Below are 12,023 nucleotides of genomic sequence, written 5' to 3' on the forward strand. Positions count from 1 at the left end.
ACTATATGCTCTGCTCTCAATGAAGAGTTTGTAAAAAAAATAAAATAAAAAAAAAACCCAATGACAATTTCCATAAAAGCATGAGGAAACCATACTAGCTGGTAAATGAGCACATTACAGATACAGCCAAAAAAAAAAATAAAATACCTTGTTGCCTGTAAATGTGACATTCTGGCAACATCTACTTATATTAAATGTGCAGTGGAAATACCAGATCAGTCCCTATGGAGTTTGTCTGCAAGGTATGGACACCGCACCTTTCTGTTCTTGAGCCCCCTTTCCCCACACTGGCCTTAGCCCGACTTTTGGCTCTAACCCTCCACCACGGATAATATGATGGCTGCAATTCAACCCTCAGCCACACGTGAACCAACATCAGTGCTGACACTGAATGTGAATTATGAACTTGGTGGACAATCTGAAAGGGTATTTCTGCCCTGCAAACTGCTTGTGCTCATATTTGTTTCCTAGCTGTCACGTGAATGTAAAAAATATCAAATACAGAGCCCTGGGATTACTTTCTCATAACTGCAGGGAACTGTTTATGGGTTGGTGGTCATTCTTAGAATACAATAAACCTAAACTTCCAGAGGGTATAAAAAACAAAACAACAAAACAAAAAAAAAAAGAAAAAACAAAAAACAAAAAAAAAACAAAAAAACAAAAAAAAAAAAAAACACATAAATGTAGTTTTGTATTCCTTAATAATAAATCATCCTTTAAACAGCTCAGACTGGGAAAGGGAGGGCCAGTACTGGGAAGCTCCTTATATGTCACAGAGAAGTGTAGTGACAAGGAACAAGCTGATAGGAGGAGAGCGTACAGGGATGGCTTCTTTAGTCTTGCTGTTATTTCACCGTCCAGTCAGAAGGTTGGGGGTGGAGAGCTGACACTACACTATTCCACCTGGCTTTGCTGTGTGGCAGGCTTGTGTAAATCTCAGAACTCCATGGACCAATATAAAACCCTTTAGCAGGTAAAACTGCTTTCATTTATGTATGTATGATTATTTTTTTTTATTTTTTTTTATTTTTACCTTTTGTGTTTATTGAACATATGCAAGAAGGTGCGATTGTACATTCACATATAAGCAATAAAGCATATGAGGGGGTGTAAACACACATAAGAACAGTATAATCCATTAAAGAGGTTGTAAACCCGGGACAAACAAAAAAAAGCCCCTGTAAGAGAAAAGCATAATGAGCTAGCATGCATTGCATACTTGCTCATAATGAAATACTTGCCTTAGAACAAAGCCCTCCAGCGGCGCCCGCACACTGCTGAGACTGCTGACACCTTCCCCGGTATTTCTCTTAGGTTCGCGGGCTCCGGCGCTGTGACTGGCCGGAGCCGTGGTAACGCTGTGAAGAAACGGCACGGGCGGTCGTTCATGAGAGCGAATGCGCCGATGACGTCATCGACAGTGTACACTAAATATTTCCTAAACTGTGCAAGTTTAGGAGATATTTACAGTACCTATAGGTAAGACTTATTATAGTCTTTCCTATAGGTACAAACAAACCAGAGAAGTTACTTTCTCTTTAAAGAATATAGAAACAAATAAAAGTGAAAAAAACATTTCTACTCATGGTGAATGCAGCATAGGATTCCAAACATTCTTGTACACAAATGTTCAGTAACCTGTATCAAGCAACGTTCTGTACAGCTTCATAATACACAGATAATTAGAATGTGTTGGTATGCCAGGTAAAATAAAAGGCAGGGTTCATAATTTTATATCTGACTGCTGTGTCTTGTGTACCGCACTGAGACCAGTGTTAATTTTGCAGCAAATTTCAATCTAGTTTTGGTCTTAGTCATGGGACTAAAACTAAAATGCCATTTTAGTCCTGTTGTAGTCCAATGTGTAGGATCCATGGCTAATAAGACTAAGTCAGTAGTGTCTTGTGTCTAGCCAAGGACCCCATAGCTTATAGATCTTCTTTGGACACCCCCTAGCATGTATGTGACCATTTGCTGCCTTGGAGTTCAACTTTAAGCTAGATAAAAGGGGAAATATATAAATCTTTCATAGGTGAGCCTGCATATATTTTTATGAAAATGTATGACTATACAATCAGATACTTGCATAAACCCATTTGTAACTAGTTCTTTTTAATGTTAATGTTAACACTCACTTGAAGCCCCCAATGGTGCGGCTTTGAAATCGTGCTACTTCAGCACGATTTCAAAGCCGCACTTCAGTGCGATTTGCATTGCCCATTTCATTGCTACTTTAACAGAAGTCTATGCAAGTCGCAATTAAATTGGTAAAAAGGAGTACAAGAAAAACAGAAATGGAAGGCGCACACACCTAGTGCATTACCAGAGATAATTTAATAAGACATTTTTATATAAAAAAGTGGGTACTCACAAAATGCAACTGACAAAAGGCCATAAACACAGTGCATGGACATGCACAGAACAAAGGGTACAGCTAACGCGTTTCGGGGCGCACCCCCTTCCTCAGAGCTGAGCCTAGCTCTGAGGAAGGGGGTGCACCCCGAAACACCAATTTTTGGCAGCACTGAAGCATAGTGGCAAAAACATTGACAAACACAACACATTGACAAAAATCTAATGCCCTGAAGAGGATGGCTGACATCCATTGTTTAAAACGTATTGTTTAATTTTTAGTTTTCCCTGGAGTGTAACCTTACATCTCTCATACTCACACTCTAAAATGCAAACTTACTTACCCCAAGGTACCCCGTCCTGGCATCGGTGGACTGGGTGGCTTCTGGGTCGGTGGAGTTGTTCGAGTCAAAGTGCCAGTCCTTGCTGCCTGGTTTCCTCCATGCTGAAAAAATAAAAATGAAAATGAATATTCCACCAAAAACATCTGTCAATACAAAAACTAAGATCTATAACTAAATCTCATAAAAAATAAATAAAATGTTAGGATTCCCAGACACAGCTCAACAAGTGGATCACATAGGCATCTACTCATTTTTAGGTTTTATCATAATTAATATTTTGCCTTTAACAGATTTCCATATAAAATAAATTAGATTAAGGGGATTTTTTACTTTAATGTGAGTTATGGTAAGATAAAAACTTATTTCCTGTTCTGTGAAGCAAAAGTATTTGTGGAGGAAAAAGTTGAAATGAATGTCTGAGCAAAAAAAACAAAAAATAATAAAAAAAAACACCATGCAGTGTGCATCTTTTCAGCACTGCAAGTAAAGAAAAGTGCATGTTGATCTGTCAGAAATCCAGTGAGCTCCTAATGTCTTATTTCAGCTAACCCAGTGAGTGGCCTATCGAAATCCCAACCATTGTTGTCAGCCCTGCCTAGTTCCCCTTCTGGACTATAGAGCATTTACCCAATCTTTATCTATAAGATAAATAAAGGGGGGGGGGGATTTGGAGTGGGTTCTACAGTCCAGCGTGAACAAAAAAAATAAATTCTGTAGTCCAGCTACCACTCATGGGGATTTCAGGGCAGCATTGCCTTAAATAGGGTGTTGGGAGCACACTGGATTTCTAAAGTAGGTTCATTCAACTGTAAGCTATGAGCAGGGCTCTGTTTCCTCTTGTATTAAATTGTATTGTAGTTGTACTGTCTACCCTCATGTTGTAAAATGCTGCGTAAACTGTTGGCGCTAAAAAAAATCCTGTATAATAACGTATTTTTCTGTACTTGCAGAGAAAATGTACTTGTATTGCAGAGATATACTGATTTGTTTCTTTTTTGCCAGACATTTTTACTGAGATTGCAACACCTTGGATGTAGTATCACCTCTCAACCTGTAACTTTAGGTACTACATTAAACATAAAAAGGCCATATACTGCTATAACATTGCAAGGCTGCTTGCAAAATAAAATATTTTTTTTTTTCTAGAACACCATTATCTAATTTGTTTTTTTTATATATATTTTAGGAATCAACCATTTGAGAAAAACATAGCACACACCCTTAAGCATCTGTCTAAAGAGCCTTATGTCATATACAGAGATGAAACCAGTTGTCTGGGAAGCCTTCCATAAATTGCAAGTCAAGAAAGCAGAGATCTATAAAAATGAGGAAAGCGCTAGGATTAGATGATGGCGTTACTACTATGGTGTCAATACATCGATGATATATTGCCATATCACTCTGCACAGACAAATGAACTATGTATCCTGAGCAACAGCCAAAAGGAGAGGAAGGAGGAAAGGATGTAATGGACTGATAGCGATACAGCCTCGGTTACTGAGTGTTTGGGTTTAAATGAGAAAGAGCACCTCTTACCTTGGCTTTTAGCCACTTAATGATGGCAAAGGGAGAAACAGAAAAGTAAAGATTAATGGATTGTTGCAATGAGAAGTCACATATCAGACATACACAGAAAGAATTTCTATCTGCTGCTTTATTCTTCTGTTACAGTGCTACAGTATGCTGCCTACCAATGCAGAAGTCAAAAATATATCAATTGCTTCCATTGACACAGCGGCCGTTTTGAAAGGTTGGCCTCACACTTACAGTAGTACCGTAAGTACCCAAGCCTCAATCATTTGTTTTAAAACAGTGATGGCGAACCTTGGCACCCCAGATGTTTTGGAACTACATTTCCCATCATGCTCATTGCACTCTGCAGTGTAGTTGAACATCATGGGAAATCTAGTTTCAAAACATCTAGGGTGTCAAGGTTCGCCATCACTGTCCTAAGGCCTCTTTCATACGAGACATACATTTTTTGCGTTTTCCCATGGAGGGCCCAGTTCACCCGCACAGGGATGCACAGGTATTCCGTACAATGCCTATACAGGCAGTCCCACCGCTGTCACTTGGGGCACAGAAGCTGCATAGACATGGGGTGCATTCAGGGTTGTGCACCCCCATAGAGGTCACACTGGGAGGTGTGTCCGTATAGTCGCTGTGTCCCAAATTACAGCAATTGGACTGCCAGAATGGGGATACACTTAACACCTGTGCATCCCCATTTGGGTAAACAACAGCCCCCCACAGGGGTATGCCCATGTACGCTTCATGTGAACGAGGCCTAGAAGTGATCCTTCCAGCAAAATGAATGAATAATGCCTTTATGAAAACAGAATAATCACATTATATGTGAGGAAAGAACACACTTGGCATAAAAACTGCTACTATTGCCTTCTTGTTTATGATATCTCCATGTAGGTTTTTTTGTCAAAACTACTAGTTTAGGTATAAATCTATTCAAGTCCAATTCAACATATAACTCATGAGGCACTGGAACAATTCAGGCCTCAAACTGGCTGCTTCATGAGTCTGCATCTGAAGGAATAAACAAGTGCAGCAACCAGAAGACCTCAATAAGATGGACAACAATTCCCATTTTATCTTGACAGAGCAGTCAAGTGGACCTCAAAATGGTCAAAATGGCTTTTCAAGTGGTTTGGATTAATTAAAGGTGTCCTTTGAGAACCCCTATCACTGCACCCTAAGCAAAGAGTAACCTGACCGCTACATCTAGGACATCATTTTTCAACATTTCTACGCTGGAGAAACCCTTTAAAAAAATAAAAATGCAAAATAATGGGGAATCAGCGATCATCTGCTAAAAGTTATTCCATTCACATTTTATGGTAAAATAGCATCAGCAAATAGTTAATAGTTTTAAATACTTCACCCAAAACCTACTGCATAACATTCCCGTGCTCTACACACAAATAATAAGCATTCAAATAAAAGAATAATGTCCAGAAAGGAAACAGACTAAAACTTGTCCTCATATTCTAGCAGTCAGTCAAGGGTCAACAACACATTAGTGGCAAGTGGAGAAACGCTTCCTTTACATCGGTGATCTTTTAGAAATGCCCCCTTGCACTGGCGGTCAATGTAGACACCCTTAAAAAGGTCAGTAGAAAATTATTCCTTTGCATAGTAGTCATTGTGTTTGAAAAACCAATTGCTGAAGTTATCCATCATCATCCCTGTAGGAATCCTGGTTGTGAAAGCCTGCTGTACGAGTTTGGAAGCCTGTCTCCCAAATCACTTAACGTAACGGCTTCATTTCTAAACATGGGCAGGAGTGCCTACCAAATTTTCTGAGCTGAAAGTGAGCTGGTTTGAACAAGTCCTAAGTAAGCAAGAATGGGAATTGGATTGCTACAGGTAACGAAAACTAGTCATTCTCTGGGCTGCTGTACTCACAAACCACATATTTACCATATGGATCAGTGGACCTTTTAGCCTTCCTGGGCCACACTGGAAGTGGAGGAATTGTCTTGGACCCAAACTAAATTTACAGGTGCCACTCAAGGCTCCACCGGTCCTCTTATGGAGTAACCACTTGGGGTGCAGACAAAGACAGAACTTGTCCCAGCTCTAGACATCTAATTGAAAAGGGAGAGTCCTGAAAGTCGCACATTTCTGCAAATCCCCATAAGGTGGTGTATGACAGCCTCAACCCAGGCTTCAACCAGGCCATGCCACCAACATGTTTCACTCTGCCCTCAGAGTTAAAAAATGCTGCCAGAATACTGATCATGACTTGACCCAAATACTAACCCTGCCACGGACCTAAATTAAACCTTGAGCTAGGTATTTCTTTACTCTATTTCTTAAAATGTACCACACTGTCTTTCTCCTTGCAGAGAGGGAAAAAAAAAAATCTTTCCTCTCCATGCACATCAAGTGACCATGAATCAGGAGTTCCGGGTCCCGAACGTTCATACAGGGCTCTTGGGGAGTCTGTGCTTAGAGTGCCCTAAGCGGCGCACTCCCAGCACAAAGGGAGCTCCACAAATATGCTGCCCCGTGGCAAAGAGCCCAGTGCAGTGGGGCCGCATATTTGTGTTATGCCAGCATCAAGGGGTTAAAAATCAATGGCAAGCTGGCAGAAGCAGCAGCTGTATGGGAGTGTTTATATTGATGCAGGAACGGATGCATGGCCCTGGACAGACTGCATCCAGGACCGGGCATCCAACCCTATATGGATGTAAACACTGGCATATGTTGGAAGATCCCTACAGCCACTCATTGATTAACAGTAAACTCCGAGGTGCACAAACCCCTATGTACGGGTCTCTGCAGCCATGTAAAATGTGCTTTTAAAAGACTGTCGCTTCAAAAAAATAAATAAAAAATTCTATCTGAATACTGAAACTTGGGTAACAAGCATAGGCAAAAAGATGGGGGAATAGATACATACCTACCTCACAAAAGTGAGTACACCCCTCACATTTTGCCAAGCATGTCTCCAGATATAATAAAATATTTACAAAAATGTGGAGGGTGTACTCGCTTTTGTGAGTAAAAATGAGAGAAATCAATATCTATCTATATCTCACTGGACATATTTTAAACACAACAGCATGACAGGCACACATTATACTCGCCCTCTTCTTTAAAATGAATTTCTAAATTTTATATTATGGATTAAAACTAAACCAGCTAATGATCTGCCGCATTCTATTCACATCTCTAACAGACTCCAGACAGCATGCAAGCTGAATTCTTTTCTGGAGGCAACAAAGCATGAGGCCTGGAAAGCAGCACAAGGCCCGACTCTGGCCATCTGTGAGGCATGCACAGCTGTGTGGGTGGACTGGAACACATAATAACCCATTGCTCTCTGCAGCAATAACCTCTGACATGATTAAGGCCGTAGCTTCCTCATCAAACAGACCAGGAAATGTCAGCTCATGCAAAGCCAAGAGGAAGCGGCGTGTGAGGACTGCCGAGGCACAGTGGGGAAGGACACAAAGCATTTTGACCAAAACCTCTATGTGCCAGGCTGTAGGATCCATTCACCGAGCTGCTCGTGTTATTTCAACTGCATCTGTTTCTTTACCTCAGGAGACTTTTTGTCAAAATGTTCACTTTACAAAAGCTGCAGAGGCGTGGAACTGGAATGTGCTCAAATTAAATATTTATTTCCCATATATTGGTATTTTACCTCATGAATTCTTCTATTCTCCATCTCAAATAACTGCTATATCTACTCTTCTCAGCTCACTAGGCACCTCAAAGAACCCTAAAGAATTACTAAAGAGCAAAATGGTTTAATTTTGGATAGAGTAACTAAGAATTTTCGTATGAATTTCGCACCATTAGTGGACTGCAGCAACGGCCGATTTTCGTGCGGCAATCAAATTTGAGGAATCGGACATGTTAGAAATCGTTTGGTTTTTCTAAAAATTTCCAATAAATGATGGGAGAATCGTGTGAGAAATGTAATAAGAAAAGAAAATTTAGGGAGAGAAAAGAAGGTTCCCGGCCACGAAAATTCTTTTCTGTAACATGAGATGAAATGAAGGCTTGGTCGGCCGAATTTCGAAAATCAATGGTGGCATCATTGGATCACAAAAAAATAAATAAATAAAAAACAAACTTTCTGATTTTGAAAAGAAAATTTGTTCGAAATTCGACCATGTATAACCTGCTTAGGGGAAGGTCAGGTTTTTTTTTCTCTTCAATGGATCAAAAATGTTAAACGCTGGGGGACCACATTTTTGAGCGTTTATCGACGTTTATCAGCTTTTAACTTTAAGCGTTATTTTTGGCACAGCTGTGAAGCAAAACATTGCTGCATGAGGTCAACCATCTACAACCCCTGTTTTATGTTGGGTGTCGGGGGGGGGGGGGGGGGGGGGGGGGGGTTGGGGGGGGGGTATCAGCAAAAGTGAAAGTAAAAGAAAATGCCAAATTTGGGGCTGATACCAGAACAGTAATAGGAGGGGAAAATTTCCAATGGGGACACTAGCTCTGGAGATTCCATAAAAAAAAAAAAAAAAAAGCTGACAGGTGTTTTATAACTCCCTTACACGATTCAAATTGGAAAACAAACAGAATTAAGGCTGGCCATTCAATTATACAATTTTCCTTTAGATTTACCAAAACCATAAACAGGAGGTCAAACCTAAACACTCTCAATCTGCATGCAATAAGGCTCTTTGGAAATTGAATAAGAAAATTGTATAATGTCTGCCCAGTTTAAGGAGGCAATATATCACCTCCCCATTGTCTGCCAGTCACCCTATGAAAACTAACCCACTATGGAACACTTTTCAGAGGGGCAGCAAGGGCTGATGCGAATGTAAACAAGTCCTTAGGTGGCTCATAAGAACAGAACAGGTGTCCCATGGGAGGATTTTCCCTCACTTCTAGCTTGGTGACGACAAATTTTGAATTTCTGTCTTCGTGATAATGGTCACTGAGGTAAATTTTGACGTCAAATTTCGATTTAGTCATTGCCATTGCACATATTACCTGAATATATTTCCAAAATTAAATCTTAAGGGGAAAATAAATAAATACAGCAATACCTTGGATTACAAGCATAATTTGTTCCAGAAGAATGCTTGTAATGCAAAGACTTGTATATCAAAGCGAGTTTTCCCATAGGAAATATTGGAAATTCAGATAATCCGATCCACAGCCACTGCTTGTCTATGTAGTACCACATGTGGCCAGAGGTGCGGGGGGCGCCGGAGACACTCAGACACTCGGGATTGGAGCATCTCAGGCGCCCCGCATCTCTGGCCAAATGGGGTACTGCACACCCCAGAGGCTTGAATCCTGCTCATCTCGTGGGACAAAGCTTGCAAAGCAAGTCATTTATTTAAAAAACAGCTCATATTAAGAAACGCTCGTAAACCGCTTTACTCGCAATCCGAAGTCCCACTGTAAATAAAACAGCTTTTTTCCTACTTTTTTTTTCTTTCAGCACATATACTAATGTGCAATACATGTTTTAAAGGGGTTGTAAAGGCTGTGCTCACAATCACTGCCATCACAGCCCCTCTGCTAGGATAACATGTAGTATACAGTGTATGCAGTTTTTTTTTATAATTCCTCTTCTAAATACCTTATTGTTCCTCGCCGATTAGCAGTCACGTGACCGCCGGTCTCTCTTCCTCTGATGTATGTACTACAGAGGGAGGGTTCTAAATCTTCCTCAGACATATGCTAGGCAGTCACATGACCTCTCTCCATAGTGAATACATCAGAGGAAGAGTGCGACAGGCTGTCATGTGACCGCTGATCGGCGAAGAGCAATAAAAAAGGTATTTAGAAGAGGAATTCTAAAAAAAAAAAAAAAAAAAAAAAAAAGTCATACACTGTATACTACATGTTATCCTAGCAGAGGGGCTGGCAGGGATTGTGACCAGTAATTTTTAAACTGCTCAGAACGGTGCTAGAAGGGGAGGGGAGGCTCACACACAGAGCCAACAGGCAGGGAGGGGGAGAGCAGAGAGGAGAGCTGTCGACAAAAGAGGCACGTAAACTGACCACGGTGTCAGGGCTCAGCAGCCATGATAAACTGTGGTCCGTTAACAGGGGAGAGGGCAGAACCAGTCAGGTATTTTAGGTGATCGAAGGGGTCAAATTACGCAGCACAAGCACTGGACTGTTATTCATGCTTTAAAAAGGAACAGGATTCTTTTCTTTTTTAGGGTAACAAATACTTTAGGCTGCATTCACACCTGAGCGTTTCAAAGTTGCGCATTTTACCACGATTTTGTTCAGGTCACCAATGTAAAAAAGGTAGAAAAACACCTATAATCTGCACAAAAGAAGCTCACGTTCTTTTTTGAGGGCATTTTTCAGGCATTTTTGGTTCAGGTGACAAAACACTCAGATGTGGACAGGTGTCACTGAAATGAATGGGATTTTGCTTGTTGGGTGTTTTTCAGGTGTTTTTTCGGGCGTTTTAGAAGCTGAAAACGCTCAGGTGTGAATGCAGTCTTAAACTTTAATGTGCTATATTATTATAGCCTGGGGGTGGAATTGTGTTGCAGGTTTAGAAAAAACCAGCAGAGGGCTCCAAAGAGATAGCGTGGCTGAGTGTAATGTGTGCAACTGCATAGGAAAGGGAAAGGATTGATGGGAGCCTGCATCTCAGAACCAATACAGCTTGACGATAGAGTCAGGGGGTTTGGGCTTTAACAGACATGTAGAGCTCTGAGGAAAGCAGACGTTTGAGTGGGTAAACATCTTTCCCTCGCATTCTCATTCCATTTTTGCTGATAAAAATTGGAATGCATTTTCCTCATGGTTTTTGTTAATTGACTTAATTCAAATTTTATTGTCGTTTATTTTCGTCACTAAAAACATGCAGCTGATGAAAACTAGGATGACAATATTTTCGTGGAAGAAGAAACTACTTCTCACCAGGACAAGTAGAGGGCTCAACCTCCCCCACAGACAATAAACCTGACAGTGGGGGTCTAACCCATTTAAAACCCCATCTAGTCACACTATCCAAAATTGCATTTCTATACACTTTAAATCAATCAAGCAATGCCAATGCAGCACAACAAATACAACTCTGCATTTCTGATGCATTTTACATGTGATGCCATCTCTCTTATGGACATGAATTTGCTGCAAATCCAACCTCAAAATATGCAACAAGTAGAGTCATGTTAATATGTGCCATACTAGAATGGCGAGCTATTAGCTGCGTGTTGAATAATTTGCTCAGGCCAAAATACAAGTTATTTGTTACAGTTGAAAAGGTAAGAAGCACACTTTATATTCTAGAATGACCTCCAAGCTTTCATTATTTCTCATTTCTATTGAAGGTTTGAGGCCGCACAACAGGTGGGAACACTACATCTGTGTGGGAGGCAGGAGAGAATACGAGTGACTAAACAGGTGAAAGGGTTTGTGGGCTGCAGAATTCTGAAAGGAGAGCAATGAAAACCACTGTGACGTGACTCGCTCACTATATTCCTAATAATGAAGAAAGGCTGCTGGAAAAAAAAAAAAAAAAAAAAACACACACACCACACACACCTTTATGAACTTCTAAACTAAAACTGCCATGTATCAGATTCCCAAATTTCCACTCTACATGCTCCTCACCCTTCCCTGTATGTTTCTAAGAGACATCAACAAGAGGGCATATCTGCATAGAGCTACACCCCAAAACTGACGTTTAGTAAAGACGACCATCACTCTGGAACTTTAAGACTGGGGTGGTGCGGGTGTTAGTGGTAAAGTGCCGCTAGCAGGGCGCTTTTTTTAACCCCTGCTAGTGGCCAAAGAAAGGGTTATTATTGCCTGTGTTGCAGCACTTTGCAGGCACTTCGGCAGAGCTGCCCATTA

General features: G+C 40.8%; 1 protein-coding gene across 15 annotated transcripts in view; it reads right to left on the reverse strand.

Annotated features, from left to right (window-relative positions):
* Positions 1-12,023, reverse strand: part of ABI1 (abl interactor 1) — a 116,715-nt gene that overhangs the window by 36,396 nt on the left and 68,296 nt on the right. For 9 of the 15 annotated variants that reach the window (XR_012244388.1, XM_073629799.1, XM_073629803.1 and 6 more), the window contains exons 4-5: positions 4,236-4,250; positions 2,700-2,800 (exon numbers count right to left, since the gene is read on the reverse strand). Coding sequence is in view for 14 of the 15 variants with exons in the window: in XM_073629799.1 (XP_073485900.1) it covers positions 2,700-2,800; positions 4,236-4,250 (116 nt within the window). In the remaining variant the exon portion in view is untranslated. The remainder of the gene's footprint in view (positions 1-2,699; positions 2,801-4,235; positions 4,251-12,023) is intronic. The other 6 variants (XM_073629805.1, XM_073629804.1, XM_073629801.1 and 3 more) reach the window with 1 other exon arrangement.

The sequence above is a fragment of the Aquarana catesbeiana genome, linkage group LG05 (genome assembly GCF_042186555.1).
Source record: "Aquarana catesbeiana isolate 2022-GZ linkage group LG05, ASM4218655v1, whole genome shotgun sequence".
Lineage (NCBI taxonomy): Eukaryota > Metazoa > Chordata > Amphibia > Anura > Ranidae > Aquarana > Aquarana catesbeiana.